General features: G+C 40.4%; 1 protein-coding gene across 1 annotated transcript in view; it reads right to left on the reverse strand.

The window, feature by feature from the left end:
* Window positions 1-19,933, reverse strand: part of MCF2L2 (MCF.2 cell line derived transforming sequence-like 2) — a 306,817-nt gene that overhangs the window by 234,767 nt on the left and 52,117 nt on the right. The window contains exons 4-6 of the mRNA XM_056808456.1: window positions 13,411-13,501; window positions 9,817-9,930; window positions 1,348-1,464 (exon numbers count right to left, since the gene is read on the reverse strand). Coding sequence (XP_056664434.1) covers window positions 1,348-1,464; window positions 9,817-9,930; window positions 13,411-13,501 — 322 coding nt within the window. The remainder of the gene's footprint in view (window positions 1-1,347; window positions 1,465-9,816; window positions 9,931-13,410; window positions 13,502-19,933) is intronic.

Here is a 19,933-nt window from a genome sequence, read left to right on the forward strand (position 1 = left end):
TATATAGAAGACCTGAATTCAAATCCAGCCTCAGATATTTATTAGCTGTGTGACCCTGGGCAAGTCACTTCACTCTGTTTGCCTCCGTTTCTTCATCTATAAAATGAGCTGGAGGAGAAAATGGCAAACCATTCCAGTTTGTTTGCCAATAAAAGATTGTGATCCCAAATGGGGGTCACGAGTCAGACATGACCAATCAACTAAACAATCAAAATGAGCAGAGCTACTTGCAAATTTGAGGAAAGTCAGAAAACAATTGATATTGGCTATTGATCCACAGCTACAACAATCACCAAAAAGAGCACCTACTATAGGCCAGTCACTGTGCTATGATTTATTATTATCAATGATGATGATAATAATAAATAACACTTGCATAGTTCTTTAAAGCTTGCAAAACACTTTACAAGTGTTATTTCATCTTCACAGTAATGCTGGGAGGTAGAGGCTATGATTGTCCTCATTTTACAGATGAGGAAACTGAGGCACACAACGATTAAGGGACTTGCCTAGGGAAGAACATAGGACTTGCAAATGTCTGAGATTAGAGTTGAACTCAAGACTCCCTGACTTCAAGTTCAATACTTATTCCAAAGTTGGACTGGGGATTAGGAACATGGAAAGACTGAGGATATAAAGATGAAAATGAAACAAGGGTGAAGTGTTCTTTCCACCATCCAAAGTGCCTCTCTAAATATGAGATTCTGCTTGATGCCAGAAGTCAATGCCCTTTGCCTTCTGCACCAAATCTGTCTCATGGGATGGGGCACATCCTTTAGCCTGTGGCTGGGAACCAGGAGGCTTTGATCACTGGAAGTCCTCTTGGAACCTAGGACTTGGAGTCAGGTAGACTTAGGTGCAAAGCCCATTTCAGACATAACCTAGTTACTAGCTGGCTGTCCCTAAACACATCATCTGCTTTCCCTGAGCCCAGGTGTCCTGTACTAAACAATGCCAACCTCAGCAGCATCACTTGCAGGATCGCAGAATCCCAGCTTTAGACCCGCTCAGGACTTTACAGGTCTTCTTATCCAGCGCCCATTTTTAAGAACAGCTTTGTGGAGCCCTGTTACTTATCCTGGCCAAAGTCAGGAGGCAATAGGTGACAAATGTACCGTGTGAACTCTTCCTGACTCTTTTGAAGTTTTTCCACTGGACCATAGTGCTTGTCAAGGCAAAAGAGACCATGTGTGTGAAGTGCTTTATTCAATCTTCAGTAACAGACTAATATCCGTTTTTATTCTGATCTTTATTATTACTGCTGTTGCTGTTATTGTCACCCTTCATCCATCCCCTTACCACCTCCAGGACCTTCAAGGACAGACCTTCACCCAAGTCGGTACTCACCGTTCGATGGTGTATCCACTGTCCGTGGCCATACTCTAGGGTCCCTCCCAGCTCCCGAGTCAGCTGGCTCTTATCAATGTAGCCATGGAGATCAGAGACAGAGTTCAACATGATGATCTACAGGGACAGATGCAACCCCCCCACCCAAAAGAAAAACATAATTAAAGATGTGTCTTTCAGCCCATTGGAAGGCAACTCCCTAAAACTGTCCTCCTTTGTGTGAAGGATTTTCTTTGCTCTTCTTCATCACATTCACTGGATGTCTATGCACTCGTCCTGCCCACATACCATCCATTCAGGTGCTTCCTACCCCCGAGTGGGGCAAAATGAAGAATTCAAAGCATCGTCTTGTTCAAGGAAAAGGTGAGGAACTGGGAACCAAGGACCCTGAGCTCAGGTCCATCGACCTGCCTTACTTTCTGTACCCCACAACATTTTAACCCAAAGCTATCAATCCCTTCACCATTTATCTCAGGATTTATCCCTGGGGAAGCAAAACAGATTCAAGAAGTGTTTGTGAGTCAATGAATGAATGAATGAATGAATGACCCTGATGGGGACTAGAGAATTGGCCTCAGACTCAGGAAAATGTAGGTTCAAGGATAGCCTCTAACATAGATTGCTTGTGTGGCTGGGCAAGTCATTTTGCCTCTCTACCCCCAACACACCTCTTTTAAGATGATAAGAACAATCTGCATTGGGAGAGGGAATTTCCTCACCAGAAGTTTCCAACACCAATTCAATCACCAGTGTGATTCCAAAAGGAAAAGAGAAATTAAGTCAGGTCAGCTTCAAGGAAGTCTCAAATTAGGGACCATTTCTTGATTTCATTCTTTGTTTTTGTACACCCCTCCTTCCCCCCCCCCCCATCCACAACTAACACAGCCTAGCCTAGACCAGATGCTTAATAAATGCAAGCTTGATGATGACTGCTTGATAATTGATTGAATGGTGGCCAGATTTTGGCTTCCATCTTTCCTGGATCTGTGATTTTTCTGGTGGAGCAACTTCTCCCTCATCCCCTGCCTAATAACCTCTCCCCTTTTACTACTTTTTTTTTTTAAACCCTTACCTTCCATCTTAGAATCAATACTGGGTATTGGTTCTAAAGCAGAAGAGTGGTTAAGTATTCTAAGGTGAAAGATAAGGGTTTAAAAAAAAGATTTGCCAAAGTATTTACCACCCAGTGGGCAACCTGATGATGAGTCTTTCTGTGCTTTGTGAGGCTGGTCCTAGGCTCCAATGCAGAGAGAGCCAGGGTCACCTGTGGTAGACAGCATATTGTAGGATTTTGTTGTTGAATCAACTTTTCTGTTTTGTGGGTGAGTTTATCCCATTCACATTCACAGTTATGATCACTAACTGCAGGGTCCCCTCTGGGTTGCAAGAAGGCATTAGAGGAGGATGTTAGTGGAAAATATCCATACTATGGCTGCCAAAAACCACATCAGATTTGTCAATACCCCTAAACCTAAGATAAGAAGCCCAATGGGGGAACAGGAAGGATTGACATGGGGATTTCCTCAAATAAATTTAGAAAATAACAGCCTTCTATTAACCTTTTAAAGGAACGCTGATACACTATTCATACTGATTTTCTTACTGAGATAAGGAAGAAGGGGAGGCTTTTTTATAATAAAAAAAAAGTAGTTGTACCCCTTCATTGACCCCAAAGGTCTCGTGGCTTAATTGATCTACTTACTACTCAGGAAGAATTTAGTGACAATGGTACTATGTGCCAAGCACTATGCTGGCCAGTAGTGATACAAAGGAAAAAAAAAACAGTTCCTGTCCTCAAGGAGCTTACATCCTAACAGGGAAAGACTCCTTCAGAATTACTCCATTTAGCAACACATAAAAGTCACTTAACCTTAGTTGGCTTCAGCTTTCTCAACTATAAACAATGGGATAATCAAAGAACCAGTCTCCCAGGGTTGTTGTGAGGATCAAACTGAAACAGCTTGTGTAAAACACTTAGCACATGAGAGGCACTTAATAAATGCTAATTCAATTCTATTCCAGATAAACTCCTTGGGGACAAATCCTGGTGCTTAATACATGCCTGTTAGGGGATCATTGATTATTATGGTGCTAAGTCTCTACCAGCTCACTCCCAGAATAAAAACCTCCTCCAGAGTAACCTCTTACCTCCAAAACATGTTCTCCTCAAAGCACGTTCCTTTGACTTAATCATTGACTTCTGACATTCCTCCTTCCTTTTTTGCCTTTCAGCGGATTCTTTGCCAGTGACAAAGTCTTTCTGGTATTACTAGACAAGAGACCTTCTCTAAATCTGTTTGGCCATGAAACACCTATCCACAGTGTGCAGGATCAAAATACTGAGAATCGGAAGGAACTTTAGAGATCATAGTCCAACTCTCCCATCATACAGATGAAGAAACTGAGGATCATAAAGAACCACAATGGAGAGAGCTAGAGTTGGAAGGGGCCTCAAAGACCCTCAAAGCCAATCCCCTTATTTTATGTATAAAGAAACTGAGGTCCAAAGAATTTTAAAGATTTGCTCAGATTACCAACGTAGTGTAAAGTAGAGCCAAGAGGGAGCCCAAGTGTTCTCATTCCCAATCTCAAGCCCTTTCTACCATATTGAATATCATATGGTGCCTAAGCATACTGGGACACTTCCTAGGGAACTGGACATGTGCCTTCCTGACATGGTACAGCAATTCCTGGTTGGTCCCTGGGATGCCTGGTTAGCCTGTTCCAGATGTCTGTAATAGCGTAGAAGCCATAGATGCCCATCTGGAGGTTAGAGGAATATTAGTATGCTCTCTGGGCAAGAGGAGTCCTAGAAAATGTTGAAGCCCAGGAAGAGAAATTAAACCTATTTTTATTCTGAAAAAAAAAATGGACCCATAATAGGAATATTTTAATATATGACCACATTTCACATTCCAGGGATAGAGGTATTATGTGTATATCAACATTGCCATATTAATATAAATACATGAATATTAATATTACATTAACTTGGGCAGCTAGGTGGCACAATGGATAGAGCACCATACCTGGAGACAGGAGGACCTGGGTTCAAATCTGATCTCAGATACTTCCTAGCTGTGTGACCGTGGGCAAATCATTTAAACCCATTTTCCTAGTCCTCCCCCTTCTGTCTTAGAGCCGTTACCAAGATAAGGGTTTAAAAAATAAAAATTACATCAACTTTTTATTAAGTTTTACAACAAATATAGCCTTAAGTCAAATAGAATATAGTCATAATAATAATAGATACTTTTGCAAAGTTTATTATTCCATAATTTATTTCATCTGAGCCTCAGAGCAGCCCCATGAGGGTAGTAGTAGAGGTATTTTCTTTTGCAAGTGAAGAAACCGAGACTTAGAACATAAATGCAACTCTCTCCCTTTATGAGAAAGCAAAAGAGGAGATGGAATTGACATTTTTATTTTGGGTACTTATTTGTATGCCTGAGAAAAGATCTGATGGGATAAGGTTGACTTAATGGTTGATGAAACTTAAGGACTGTCTCAGTTTGGGAACTTCTGGAAACCTCTTTCCCTATGTGACCCGAATATAACTGAGAGCATTTTATACATACAAATACCACGTTTTAATCTTGGTGTGAAATTTGCTTTGGAAAACAGGGAGTAGAGGAATGGGGTAGTTAGTAGAAGAAGGGTAAAAAATTCATTTATGTCTAAAGTTTCCTGGAGTTTTCTTTGGCTATGTTTTGATTTATAGACAATGTTGCTCACCTGCATTTATAAATATTTTTTGTAACACATTAAGTTTTAACCCTTAAGATTGAGATTTATGACTTGTAAGACCCCGGGCCTCAGTTTACCCATCTGTAAAATGTGGGCATGTCAGATTAGATGCCCTCCAAAGTCCCCTGTAACTCTAAATGTATAGTCCTACATGTGACCTCAGTCTTTATCTCCTTTTTTGAATCTCAGTTTCCTCACCTGCCAAAAGGGTTATTCTAGATAACCCCAGATTTCTAAATCTCTTCTCCTATTTCAGCATTTAAATATTGTTGGGAAAATCCTCCTTAACAAGGTTCCATATGGGGCCAGTAAACTCCGAAAACTCAAGATCAAGGCCATACTTAAAGCAAACAAAAAGGCTTTGATGGATTCCATATCTCCCTAGCTAGACTGGACTTTCTTATTCTCTGTTGCCCCTTCTCCTGAATTCTTTCTTCTTTTGTCCATGCCTTCCCTCCACCTCATCAGCTCTTAAATGCGTGCCTCTCCCACATTCCCTCTTTCTGATTACTTTTGGATGGTGGTTCTTCTAAAAATAAGAATTTTCTAGCTGAAGACAAGACATTAGCAAGTTTAAAATGCATCCCAATCCAGGAAAAGAGGGAGGGCTGCCAAGTGGTTGTCATGGAAACACCTTATGGTTTCTTGGAAGCTTGGTAGGCAAAGTCCTATTCAACAGATGCAATTTTCTCAGCAAAGTCTGGGATCTTGTTGCCCAACAGAACCATCCAGGCTGCTCTCTCTCAGACCTCTCTGATGGCCACAGAACAGGAAGGAATGCTGTGGGCCATGGACTCTCTCTCTCTCTCTCTCTCTCTCTTTCTCTCTCTCTCTCTCACTCTCTCTCTCTCTCTCTCTCTCTCTCTCTCTCTCTCTCTCTCTCTCTCTCTCTCTCTCACTCTCTCTCTCTCTCTCTCTCTCTCTCTCTCTCTCTCTCTCTCCTAATGAAACTAAGCCCTCTCCTCCCACCTGCTACTCCTTGTCTTGGCTTCCAAAAGGACTGCGATATAGAGATTAGAGTTCAACAATAAGGAGGGGCCTAATTTCATCATAAAACTGCTATAAGGCCTAAATTTAACATACTCAGTTAAAAAATAATCCAAAATTATTATGCCCAAAGGGCTACAAAACTGAGCATACACTTTGATCCAGTAGTACCACTACTGAGTCTGGATCCCAAAGAGACAGGAAAAAAGAGGAAAGGATCTACTTGTACGAAATTATTTATAGCAGCTCTTTTTGTGGTGGAAAAGAATTGGAATTTGAGGGGATGTGCATCAATTGGGGAATGGCTGAACAAATTGTGGTACATGCTGGAGATGGAATATTATTGTGGTATATGAAATAAGTAAGATGATTTCAGAAAAAGTTGGGAAGATCTGCAGGAACTGATGCAGAGCAAAATAGAGAACCAGGAAAACATTGTACATAATAATGGCCATATTGGATGATGATTATCTGTGAAAATTTGGCTACTTCCAGCAAAGCAATAATCTGGGACAATCCTGAAAGACTTATGACACAGAATACTATCCATCTCCAGAGAAAGAACCTTTGGAGTCAGATAGATACGCGTCAAAGCATATCATCTTTCACATCAGTGGATTTATGATTTTATTTTGGTGTTTTGGTTTTGTAGGAGTTTGCTCTTATAACAATGACCAATCTGGAAGTGTTTTGCATGATGATAAAAATAAAATAAAACAAAAAAAAATTAATTCAAACTTTACAGGCCTTGGGAAGAAAAAATTTTAAAAGAAAAAAAAGCAGTAAGAGACAGCACATGAGGGAACACAGATGATGGATATGGCCGTGTATAACAAAATCTAATTTTGCTTTTTTTTTTTTGCTTTTAAAGATTTGGTTGTATGTGCTTTGTGTAAGGAGACTAGAAGTTGCTCTTTTGAGCACACATATGTACAGACAGACACATATTTTCAGTACGTGTGTATATATTCACACAAGCTCCACAAATCCCTCATTTGGGATATTCTGTCCACTTATACAGACCATTAGCATTTGATGGCAGCTCAGTTTCATTTCAGGAGTTGCTGTGGCCAAAAGTATTATCACTAGTTAACCAGTTCTCTAATAATGAACTTCTTGGCACATACTAGAAGAATTTCTAGCATGCCAGGCCCCAAGCAAATGATGGTTAAGCCAGCATAGTCAGCTATTTCTGTCCCTTTTTCTCTGCCTCAAGCTCTATTTCTCTTCTTCTGTCCATTTTTCACTGTTATCTATCTATCTATCTATCTATCTATCTATCTATCTATCTATCTATCCATCCATCTCTCTCTCTATCTATCCATCCATCTATCTCTATCTATCTATCTATCTATCTATCTATCTATCTATCTCTATCTCTCTATCCATCCATCTATCTATCTATCTCTATCTCTCTATCTATCCATCCATCTCTCTCTCTCTATCTATCTATCTATCTATCTATCTATCTATCTATCTATCTATCTATCTATCTATCTATGTATCTACCTACCTACCCATTTGCCTTTCTGCCTATCTCAGAGCTATATCAGCAATTAGGGAGAAGGCTGGCCTTGGAGTCAAGAAGATCTGGCTCTGAGATCTGACTGACATAAATTATCAAAGTGACCCTAAGTAAGTCACTGAACCTTCAAACCATTCTAACCTAACTTACCTACCAGACAACTATCTAAGATAATCATAAGTTTGGTCATTTAATAACCTTTGTGGCTATAGCAAGTATGATACAAAAGAGAAAATGATGACTTTAAAGTTGGAAGAACTGATTTCAAATTATGACCCATCTGCTACTGACTACCTATGTGATCCTCTTGGACTACCTATTTGCTTTCTGTGTGCCTCTCTTTCCTAACTTGGAAATGAAGGGAGAATTGCTCTTGAAGGCTTCTGAAGTCCCTTCCAGCTCCAGATACATAGTCCCATGACCTCTCTTGAGTCTTAATATAAAATGAGGGGGTTGGAAGAGATGGCTCTTCCAACTCTGCCTAGAATCCCTGTCATCATCTGGATTCTAAGGTCAGCCCTCCAACAGCTGCACAATAGTGCTGAACCTTTAGACTTAATTTTAATAAAATGTATGGGGACACCAGCTCTTTTTATCAAAAGTAGCTGAAGGCAGTCTCATCCCCCTTAATAGCAATGCCTTCCCTCTACTGATTATCACCAGTTTGTCCTGCCCTTGAACTTGGATGATTCTGGAAGAGAGAGTGAGGCTGATGACTGGGCAGCTCTGCCTCACTTCAACCCAATTCATGCTCAGGCCAAGAAATCACCCCATAAGGTCACTGGCCCTCTTCCAGATGAAGGCTAAGTAACAACAACATCTTTAATGTATCTTCTATCCTGTATGTATGTTGTCTCCTCTATTAGATTAGGAGCTCCTTGAGCACAGGAGCCGTCTTTTGCCTTTCTTTGTAATGCCAGCATTTAGAATGGACCTGGCACAGTGTAGGCACTTACTGAATGGAGAAGGGAAGGGAATGAACATTTATTAAGTTCTGTGCTAATCATGGTACAGATATAATCACATGTGATTATTATTGACTAATCAACAATAAAGAAAAATTGCTCCTCATCAGGATGACACAGTTCCTTTCAATTCCCAGTGAGGAATCACCAAGGAATAAGAAAATTATCTACTGACATAAATGTTTACATATGTACATTCTATGTGGAAAGAGTCTCTTCCTTTAAGACATTGGGAATATATCCGGAACTTGGCCAAATCTTTTTAAGTATCAAATCCCAACCTTCTCAGCATGTGAGTTTCAGAGGTTGGCAAAAGGCACCGAGTTCTCATTTTCTACAAGGAAAAATAAGGCTTGAGTAGCTAATAGAAAGTGTCAAGAGTTTCCTTCTTGTTGAAGGCTGATTTTTTTTTTAAGCCATTTTTTGCTGAGTTCAGGATAACTGAATCAGAAACACCTGGACTACATTTCCTATGATGCTCATCTCAGCTCTTAAACCCAGAGGAGGAAAAATTCTTAGGCAGGGGAGAGAATGGGGAAAAGGAAAATATACTCTGAGGATGGCTGGATCCCAAAGGATGCAAAATCAATCTCTTGAGAAATCTGATAACGAACACATACTTAGAACTGGAAAGGGAAGAGCCCCAACATCAATGTATCTTTTCTTCCTTAAAGCTTTTAAATCCACCCCTTCCTTCTTCCTTTCCATCTCCCTGCATTACCTTAGGCTCAAATTTAAATGACCTCTGCCTCTACTACTTCACTGGCCTTCCAACTGACCTTTCCACCCCAGTTTAATAAATGTTTATTGGGTTAAATTGAATTACTCCCATGACACTGTGCCCTAACAAACTCAGCCTTGAATTATTAAGTATCTCCTATGGGTAGGTCTCATCTCTGTAAACAGACTCTAAGTTCCTTAGGGTGTGGACCATATTTTATCTTTCCATTTCCATTATAGCCTGCCCCTCCAATCTCATACATGTCATCCCCAGGTTAATCTTGGGGATTATAATTCTATAAAAGTCATTTTCATCACATCACATACACACCCCCTTCCTTAGCCTGATATAGAAGATATAGAGGGCAGAAAATGAGGAAGGGGATGAGAAAGGGGAGAAGGGTCAGGAAATGGAGAGGAATTGAAGAAAAAGGAGAGCAGAGAGGAGGAAGGAAGAAGAAATGAGAGAAGGAGAACAAATCTTGACAGAGAAAATGAAAGATGGAAGGGTGCGCTTACCGGTACCTTCATTTTAAAGTCATCTCTATAGAGTTTAATGCCAATGTCAGCGATGGTCCTCTGGATAAAGCGGGATGGCCGAAGAACAAAGACAAGCTGCAGGTTTCCTGGAAACGCTCCCTGGAATAAAGAACAAAGTTCATGAGGAAAAAAAGCATCTGACACCCAAGGCCCCCGGCACCCTTAACCTCAGGCTAGGTGATACATTGGGTCTGAAGTGAACCACAAGGAACTAAAGGAGAAAGGGAGAAGGACCCAGGGAAGTGCCCCATGGAGCCCTGATTGGGTGTGGATGGAAGAAGTCTGAGAGACAGACCAAATGCAATCATCTCTGGCAGGTATGGGAAAATGGCATGCTTCTCTTGGTAGAAAGTATGTTCCTAGAGAGCAAGGACTCTCAGTTGTTTCCCCCATCTCTTAACACAGTTACACACAGCAGGCAGGAGACACTAAATGAAACTGTTTAGAATTCCTCACCTCCACTCCTGAGCCCTCTTCTAGATCTTTTCCCCTCCCCTCTTGGGTAGTAAATGCTTAATTCCTCTTCTCCCTCCAACTCCCCTGAATTTACTGATTTATATCCTTGTTCCATCCACCAATCAAATGCGAGCTCTTTGAGGCCAGGGACTGTCACACTTTGGGGTGCCTCTGTCCACAGGTACTGGGCTTGGAAATCTGGATGCTGCAGTCCCAAACACAGTCTGTGTCCCTAATCTAGTTAAATGTCTCTGAGCCAAGTACTGACTCCATCCAATCAGACATAGTTGCTTTTGTTGACAATTTTGTTACCAAATCACATACTACGAGTGTTTGTTAATATTATGGCTTAATGTTGAAGAGGAGAGCACAATATGGAGCCTTATACAAAGTGTCGGATCTCTTAGCCTCACTGGCTATTAGTTTCTTCATCTTAAAGAACAGGGAGTTGGAGCTGATCACCACCAGAATCTCTTGTAGCACTAAATCTGGGCTCACTCTTTTTGAGAGACTGATGGAGAAAGGGAAATGTTATCTATCTATAGGCTCCTCATCCCCCAGTGAATGCTTGGGCAGAACCCAACAGCAGTAGCTGCTGAAAGTTAGAGGAGCTCCCAGAAAGCAGAAATAACCACTGGCACCACAGCTTTTACCATGCTCCAAATGACCAGGCACCCACTGGTCTGAAGGGATCTAGGAATCCCTTGGCAGGCGAATTCTCCTAGAGAATTCTTAGGATGGAGGGGTGATACAGAAAAGCTGCTAATACCATCTCCATTTTACCATGCCAACCCTGCTTACTTACCCAATTCTTCTTCTTCTAGGAGCTTCAAGAGAAAAATAAAAACTCCTTTCCTTGTCTTTTCCCTCCCTTCTGGCCAACTGTCCAAGTCTTACATGTCTCAGGGTTAAATGAGTAAAAAACTGTTATGAAGCTTTGCGGCTATAGTTGTATTCTCAAGATGCCAAGTGTGGGTGCAGTCATTAGAAAGGATAATTCTCCAGCCACAAATAGACTCAAGGAATCAAGCTATCAGGGTGGAAGAAATGTCCTCCCCTTCCTGTCTCTTAAGAACAAGAGGTCTTAAGCTGGGGATTTAGGATTTGTTTTAATACCTTGGTATAATTTTTTTAATGAAAGTAAAAATTTATAAATGTAATTTTTAAAAATTAAAATATTTAAAGTGAAAAACAAAAATATTTTGGTAACTAGATTTCAATGTAATTTTCTTTTGTAATCCCACATACTATATTTATGCATTCAAAAACATTTTTCTGAGAAAGGGTCCATAGACACCAGATTGCCAAAGAAGTTACAACCTCCTACGCTAGATCATGCATACATGCAGTCCTCAGAAGGGTCTAGAATTTTGCTCGTTCATATCACATGTAATGACCTGAAATTCTATTTATCATTAAGCACAATAGAAAGATGATCATGGTTTAAGGTGGGGAAAGAAGGCCACCCTTATAATCATAAAGACCTATATTCAAATTCTACCTCTAATCATTATTAGATGTATGACCCTAAAGTCACTTAACCCCTTAGTTTCCCAGGAAACTCTTTGGGAAGTTGTATTGATACAGGGAATTTCCAGTCAGTGACTTCTTCATAGCAATGTAATCACGGAACAATAACAGCTGACATTTAGTGGTTATAACACTTTAAATGTGCAAATAATTTTCAATATATTATCATCTCATTTGATACTCAGAACAACCCTGGGAGGTGCTTTTATTATACCCATTTTACAGACTAGGAAATTGAGGCTGAGAGAGATTGTGTCTTGCTAGCCATTCTGTCAACAAATGAATGGAAGAAGGAAAGAAATTGATTTCATTTATTCCCTCCCCAGAGGCCAGCAAGCTTCCATTGGCCTGAAGGAGGAATTTATAATGACCAAGCCACTTGCTTTGTCCATGCTCTTCAACCTTCTCCAAGACTATATGTTGCTGGTCAGGTTCTATAGTCTAATGCTGCATCTTATTGTTTCTGCCACTCAAAATTAAGAAACACACAAACAAAAAATTTTAAGGGAAGGGTAGGAACAGCTAAATGGCACAGTAAATAGAATATCAGGCCTGGAGTGGGAAGGACCTGGGTTCAAATTTGGCCTCAGATGCCTAGCTGTATGACCCTGGGCAAGTCACTTAACCCCAATTGCCTAACCCTTGCATTTGTCTTAGAGTAGTCACTAAGAGAGAAAGTAAATATTTTAGAGAGAAAAAAGAAATGAAAAGAGAAGGGTAAAGGTGGGGGGCAACAAAGAGGGGGCCCATACCTCATTATCTTGTACAGTCATTGGACAAAGCTCCTGGGACCAGGACTAGAGACAGTCTGCCCCTTGTTTTGGGCATATTTAAGAGCATCAAAATGTACTTCAAACATAACTGCTGAAATAAGCCTTTCAATAAATGGTCATTCCTGCCCTCCTTTCCCTATGAGTTTGACTGCAAAAAAACAAAAACAAAAAAACCCCCCAAAACCTGAAGAATTAAGACTATTGGCTTTAAACCAATAGCTTAAAAGAAATGAATACATGGTCATCTTTTACAGCTGGAGGGAGGTCTCAGAATCTAATTCCTTCATTTTTCAGATGAGAAAACAGACATGGAGAGATCAAGTAACTTAACTAAGGTCACACAGCTGATAAATATCTGAGACAGGATTTGAACTCAGTTCTTCCTAACTCTAAGGCCAACCCTCTACCCAATAACTTCTCTACCTAAACACTCAGAAGAGTAATAATGCACCCTTACACTTTTTTTCTCCCAAAGTTGACAGAGCCTGTGTTGTAATCGGAGGATGAAGGCAAACCTGTCATGTCTTTTGTTGTTAAAAACACACGACAAGTTCAGTTCCATCCATTCACAGCCAAGAATTTTGGCTTTGTCCAGTCAGATCCAGGATCTCAATGAGTTTTATTTAGTTTTCGGAAAACCCCTTCCGCCTGAAAGCTGACATGTTACCCAGCTTCTAGCTTTCCAAGTGATGGGGGAAGCTTGTTTTGCTGGCAACGTGGAAGGGTGAAGGGAGGGGGCCCTTCCCAGGTCAGGCAAGCCTAACATCCCCCCACCCCTCAACAGTAGAGTGAGAAAAAAGACTACATCATGTGTACTCACTGCTATTCGGGTCAAAGATGCCTTTACGGAGCTCCATTTGTCTCGCCTTCTGTCGATAACAATAATGAACCCGATGCTGGCAGCCTCCAGACTGCAAAGAAATATGAAGAGATATGCAGGGTTACAAGGACCCACAGGAGTTTGAGACGACCACTGCAGCAAAAACCAGGCTCCATACTGCTCCCAGTGTGAATTTAAATGCCTCTACCTAGCCTGGGTGAAAAACTCTGCTTAATGGTCTGGGGGAGCAAAGGTAGCTCCCACTTTGTACTCTTAGGCTGCCTGGCAACCTTCACAAAACATGAATATTTTATTTGTTCATATCTCTCAGCTGCTTCCTCATTGGCTGGTAGAAGCAAGGATACAGTCTAAGACTGCATGTCTCCATGCCTGACTGAAACTGAACATGCCAAGGAAGCCTGGCAGATGTTTGGGGGAGGCAGGACACCCCCATGTTGGGTTCTGTCATCTTTCCTCTAAAAACACTGATACATCATGGGGCTGGCATTAGCTCCTTCCACTGAGGACTGCATATGGGCTGTGGGAGAAGGCAATACCTTCAATGTAGGATGCAAAAAGCTCACCAGAAATCAGGGTTACAAAACAGAGCTTGGCATGTGTGATCAAACATCAAGATATGCATAAAAGGATACCAGTCTACTAAGACCCCAAGGCTGAGTTTGCCATTCTCTCCCACTCTCCTCACTCACCTAATCCTCTGCAAACTGAGGGGTGAGACTGGCTACTTCTGGAGCTTGTGCTGGCCCTAAACCCAGTGTTATCCTGAGCCTTATTAAAGCAAGGCCTTGAAACTGACTCTCTCCTCTCTTTCTCATCCTCCTCAGATCATGCAATTGCCTTACATATACTCATGAGCAAGAGACGTGTGGTCAATCAATCAGTCCATCAACAGAGTATTTATTAATTGCCTGCTCTAGGCCAGGCTAGGTTCTGAGGACACAAAGTCAAAAACAAATCAAACCCTGCAAACAAAACAAAAGTTACACAGTGTGGGTCACAGTGTAGAGAAAAAGCATAGGATCTGAAGTCAGAGAACCTGGGTTCAAATTCTAGCTTAGTCATTTGTTAACTTTGAGTTTGGGCAACTTACTTACCCTTTTCCAAACTTAGTTTAACTGTCAATAAAAGGAGGATAATATTTGTAAAGCTTTGCAAACTTGGCAAATCTTAAAAGGATATATAAATGCTAGTGTGACACTTTTGTATTGGGAAGTCATCATAATTAAACATGGGAGAAATTGAAGCGAGAAGAAGAGAGGGCCCAGGATAGAAACTTAAGGCATATCCATAGTTAATAGATTGATATAGATGATGAATCAACAAAGAAGATAGAGAAGGAATAGTTAAAGAAGTAGAAGAACTAAAGCTCAGAGAAAATAAGATTGTCTACTCTCAAAGAGTTTACAGCTTTGTAGGGAGATATGGAATAGACACTAGTAGCTATTTTTATTTATATACATATATTCATATACATATATATTATATACATACACATGTACATACATACATACCAACATATAAATGTTTGTTGCACATATATTATATATATGTATGTATATATATATATATATATATATATATACACTATTATATGGCAAAATGCATTAGAGAGTTATCAAGAGTGTTATGTAAAGTCAGAAAGGATGGTCATTATTGACCAGGGACAGCAGAGAAGATTGTGGAGGAGGTATTACTTTGTGAATTGGGCTTTAAAAAATGAGGAGGAACTTCACAAGTGAAGAGGAGGAGGAGGGAACACCTTGAAAAGAAGGAGCAAATATAGGAAGGAGGAAGAGCATAATGTATGATCAGGAAGAGGAGTTTTGTCTTGTCTCCTTCATGTGTTAAATAAATAGGGGGCAATATGATATGCCTGGAGCAGCTTGGTGGTACAATGGATGGAACACTAAGAAGACTTATCTTCATAAATTCCAATCTGGCCTCAGACATTTATCAGCTGTGTGACCCTATACAAGTCACTTAACCCTGTTTGCTTTATCTATAAAATAAATGCCAAGAAAACTCCAAATTGAGTCAGGAAGAGTCAGACACAACTGAAAAATTACTAAACAACAACACTGTGAGATAAGATTGGAAAAGAAGGCTGGTACCAGTTTGTAGAAAGCCATAAATTACAGCAAAGGAAAGTAATGAATGTTGGAGGGGATGTGGCAAAGTCCGGACATTAATGCATTGCTGGTGGAGTTGTGAATTGATCCAACCATTCTGGAGGGCAAATTGGAACTATGCCCAAAGGACGATAAAAGACTGTCTGCCCTTTGATCCAGCCATAGCACTGCTGGGTTTGTACTCCAAAGAGATAATAAGGAAAAAGACTTGTACAAGAATATTCATAGCTGCACTCTTTGTGGTGGCCAAAAATTGGAAAACGAGGGGATGCCCATCAATTGGGGAATGGTTGAGCAAATTGTGGTATATGTTGGTGATGGAATACTATTGTGCTCAAAGGAATAATAAAGTGGAGGAATTCCATGTGAACTGGAAAATGACCTCCAGGAATTGATGTAGAGCAAAAGGAGCAGAACCACGAGAACATTGTACACAGAGACTGATACACTGTGGTACAATCAAACGTAATGGACTTCTCCATTAGTGTTAATGCAATGTCCCTGAACAATCTGCAGGGATCTGAGAGAAAAAACACTATCCACAAGCAGAGGAAAAACTGTGGGAGTAAAAACACCGAGGAAAAGCAACTGCTGGACTACAGGGGTGGAGGGGATATGACTGAGGAGAGATGCTAAATGAACACCCTAATGCAAAGACCAACAACATGGAAATGGGTTCAGAGCAAGGACACATGTGATACCCAGTGGAATCATGCGTCGGCTGTGGGAGGGGTGGCAGGAGGGGGGGAGGAAAAGAAAATGATCTTTGTTTCCAAAGAATAATGTTTGAAAATGAACAAATAAAAAAATGTTTAAAAGTTAAAAAAAAAGAAAGAAAAAAAGAAAGCCATAAATTCCAAACAGAGGAGTCTGAACTTTATCCAGAAGGCAAATAGGGATCTAATGAAGACTTCTGATCAGAGGATTGACATAACCAATTTTTTGTTTAAGAAAGATTATCCCGTTAATGACATAAAAAATAGATTGGAATTGGGCAAGAGTAGAAGTAGCAAATATCTCTTAGGAAACTTCTGCAATACTAAATCATTTAAACTCTGGACCTCAGTTTCCTTGCCTATAAAATCAGGAGGTTTGACTAGATGACCTAGAAGGTCCCTTCCTACTCTAAACTGATGACCCTATAATGCTAGTCCTAAAGGGCAGTAAGGAGCGATGGTCTATGTTGGTGGTAGAAAAATAGAGTACAGATACTAGAAATATTGTGGTCCTGAAACTCTCAGGACCTGGCAAGTGTTTGAATGTGAGAGGTGAAGGATAGAGAAGATTTAAAGATAACTCTTAAGTTATGAAGAGGGGAGGCTGGGTCAATGATGGAGTCAATGAAATCAGAAGGAAGAGTAGCTTTCAAAATCTAACTAATGTTTATTAAGTACTTGCTATTTCTAGGCACTGCCATCGAGTAGCTTTTATTTTCCTAGAGGATATAGTATATAAACAGATAAATAAATACAATACAGTTCTGGAGAAGAATCCTGACAAATAGTAGGATTGGGAAAGGTTTCTGGTGGGGGACGGGGGTGAGACCTGAGTTAAGCAAAGGGATTGTAAGAGGCAGAACTAAAAAGAGAGAGCCTTGAAGAGTAAGAAAGCTACATTAGAACTGGAGGGTGACATGGTCAGACACCTACAACAGAAAGATGACTTAGCAACTATGTGGAAGATAGATTGGAAAAGAAAGAAATTAAGGGTAAGGAAGTCAAATAAGAAACTCTTTTTAAAAAAAAATCCTTCCCTTCCGACTTAGAATCAATACAGTGTATTGGTTCCAAGGCAGAAGAGGTTTGGCAGTGGGGGTTAAATGACTTGCTCAGGGACACACAACTAGGAAGTGTCTGAGGTCACATTGGAACCCAAGACTTCCTATCTCTAGGGCTGGCTCTCTGTCCACTGAGCTACCTAGCTGCCCCCCCCCCCCCCCCAAGAAACTCTTTTTAAAGGGAGTGACAAAGGCCTGAACTGAAGTTGCAGCCTTGTGAGTGGAAAGAAGGGTATAAATTCAAAGACACCTGATGGTAAGTAAAATAAAACACAACTGATAGGGTGGTGGAGGATGACAGAAAAGGAAAGAGTTGGATTGACTCTAAGGTGTCATAGAACGCTCCATCAGGAAGATAATCTAGCAGGATTATACCGGTAAATATTTAACAATAAGACCCAAGTCACACTTTCAAGGTCAATCTGTATTATTAACATTTTCTCTATCGCTCTCTAAAGTCTAGATCATTAACAAAACAATAAATCAAAACCTGATTTGTTGCATTTGCTGATTTCCAAGGTGTAGATGCTCACCCTGAAAATTTTAACATACAGTTTGAGCTGGCTCCAGCACACCCCTGGACCTCAATGAATATTTAGTCCAACTCTCGTGTTCTACAGGTGAAGAAGCTAAGGTTCAGAAAGGTTATATGACTATTTTACGCTAAAGCTGGCATAAAACTCACAGCTCCTGATTCCCAGACCAGTGTTCTTCTGACCAACAAGAGCTGGGAATTCAGACACTAGTTATAGTTGTTTTAAAAAATGAACATTAGGGGGGCAGCTGGGTAGCTCAATGGATTGAGAACGAGACCTAAAGATGGGAGGTCCTAGGTTCAAATCTGACCTCAAGACACTTCCTAGCTGTGTGACCCTGGGCAAGTCACTTAACTCCCAAAATTGTCTAGCCCTTACCACTCTTCTGCTTTGGAGCCAATACACAGTATTGACTCTAAGGCAGAAAGGTAAGGGTTTAAGTTAAAAAAAAATTAACATTAGGTTTGTCATCAATGAATCTACAATGCTTATAGACCAGCATCTAGAAAGAATAAATTAATGAATTCATTAGAGGTCAATAGCTTTTTTTTCTTTCTGCTGAGTTCAGCAACAATAATTAATAATATGAAGCCTAAGTGTTTTCCCAGAAAGCTTCTATATGGTTTCATTGACTTTTCCTCTTCTCTTAAGTGTTATTGATTTTAAGAGAGACTTCTAATTTTAGGGATGAAATATTAAGTACAGATACTGGGCTTTGCAAAGACTTAAGTTCTCTTCTCCAGAAAGCTGGCTCTATCCCCTTCCTTCCCTTGGTCAGGAAGGAATTTGTTAAGAAGTATCTTGAGACAAGCAAAAGAGCCAGCCCAAGTGGACCCAGAAAAAGTAGAAGTAATATGGGAGTTCAAAAAAGTAGAACCAATATGGGAGATCAAATCCAGAGATCTTCCTTTTGCCAGGGGGCCTAGAAAGATGCCCATGATAGAGGGGGCCCACTGGAAGGAGGAAGGGGTTCTCAACTGGCTTGGCTGGGCCCTTTCTGTGTCCTTATTGTATAAACAAAATGGCTCTAGTTTCTGAGTGCTTGGAAGAAGAGGTGTTGACCACCTTGGGAAAAGACCAGAAATGGAAGTTTACAGGGTTAACCAGAAATAATTTAGATAAATAAAAGATCTTCCTGAGATCCCCTGGCTTTTAGGAAGGCAGGAAAAAGAACAATGGCTTTACTGTCAGAGGACATGGTTTCAAATCCCAGCTCTACCACTGTATGACCATAGAGGAGTCATGTAACCTCTGTGGGTCTAACTTTCCTCATCCACAAAATGAGAGTATTGGACTAGATGATCTCTGAGGTACCTTCTGACTTTGAATCTATGGTTCTATTATTTTTCATGTCAGGGGAAACTTCTGAAACATTGGCTACATACAAGTACACTCTTTGAACTAGTACCCAAAGAGTCTGGCATCATGGATGAAGTGTGGACCAGATATCAAGAAGACCTGGGTTCAAATCTCATCTCCGACATCTGCTGGCTAGTTGATCCTAAGCAAATTGCTAAAACTCTCTAGGTATTAGTTTTGTCACCTGCAAAAATTGGGATAATAACATCTACTTTACTGGGTTGTGAAGCCCAAATAAAATGATCCATGTAAAAGTACTTTCTAGACAGTTAGGTGGCATAGTGGACTAGGTCTGGAGTCAGAAAGACTTATCTTCATGGGTTCAAATCTGGCCTCAGACTCACTAGTTATATGACCCTGGGTAAGTATTTAATCTAATTGCCTAGCCCTTACTCCTCTTCTGCCTTAAAATCAATATTTAGTATCAATTCTAAGATAGAATTTAAGGGAGAGAAGAAAGAAGGAGAGAAAGAAAGAAAGAAGGAGAGAAAGAAAGAAAGAAGGAAAAAAAGAAAGAAAGAAGGAAAGAAGGAAAGAAGGAAAGAAAGAAAGAAAGAAAGAAAGAAAGAAAGAAAGAAAGAAAGAAAGAAAGAAAGAAAGAAAGAGAAAGCTAGAGAAAGAGATAGAAAGAGACAAAGAAATAGAAAGAGAGAGAGAAAGAAACAGAGAAAGAGCCCCACCAGATAAATCCTGCCTCCGTG

The sequence above is a fragment of the Monodelphis domestica genome, chromosome 8 (assembly GCF_027887165.1).
Source record: "Monodelphis domestica isolate mMonDom1 chromosome 8, mMonDom1.pri, whole genome shotgun sequence".
NCBI classification, from domain to species: domain Eukaryota; kingdom Metazoa; phylum Chordata; class Mammalia; order Didelphimorphia; family Didelphidae; genus Monodelphis; species Monodelphis domestica.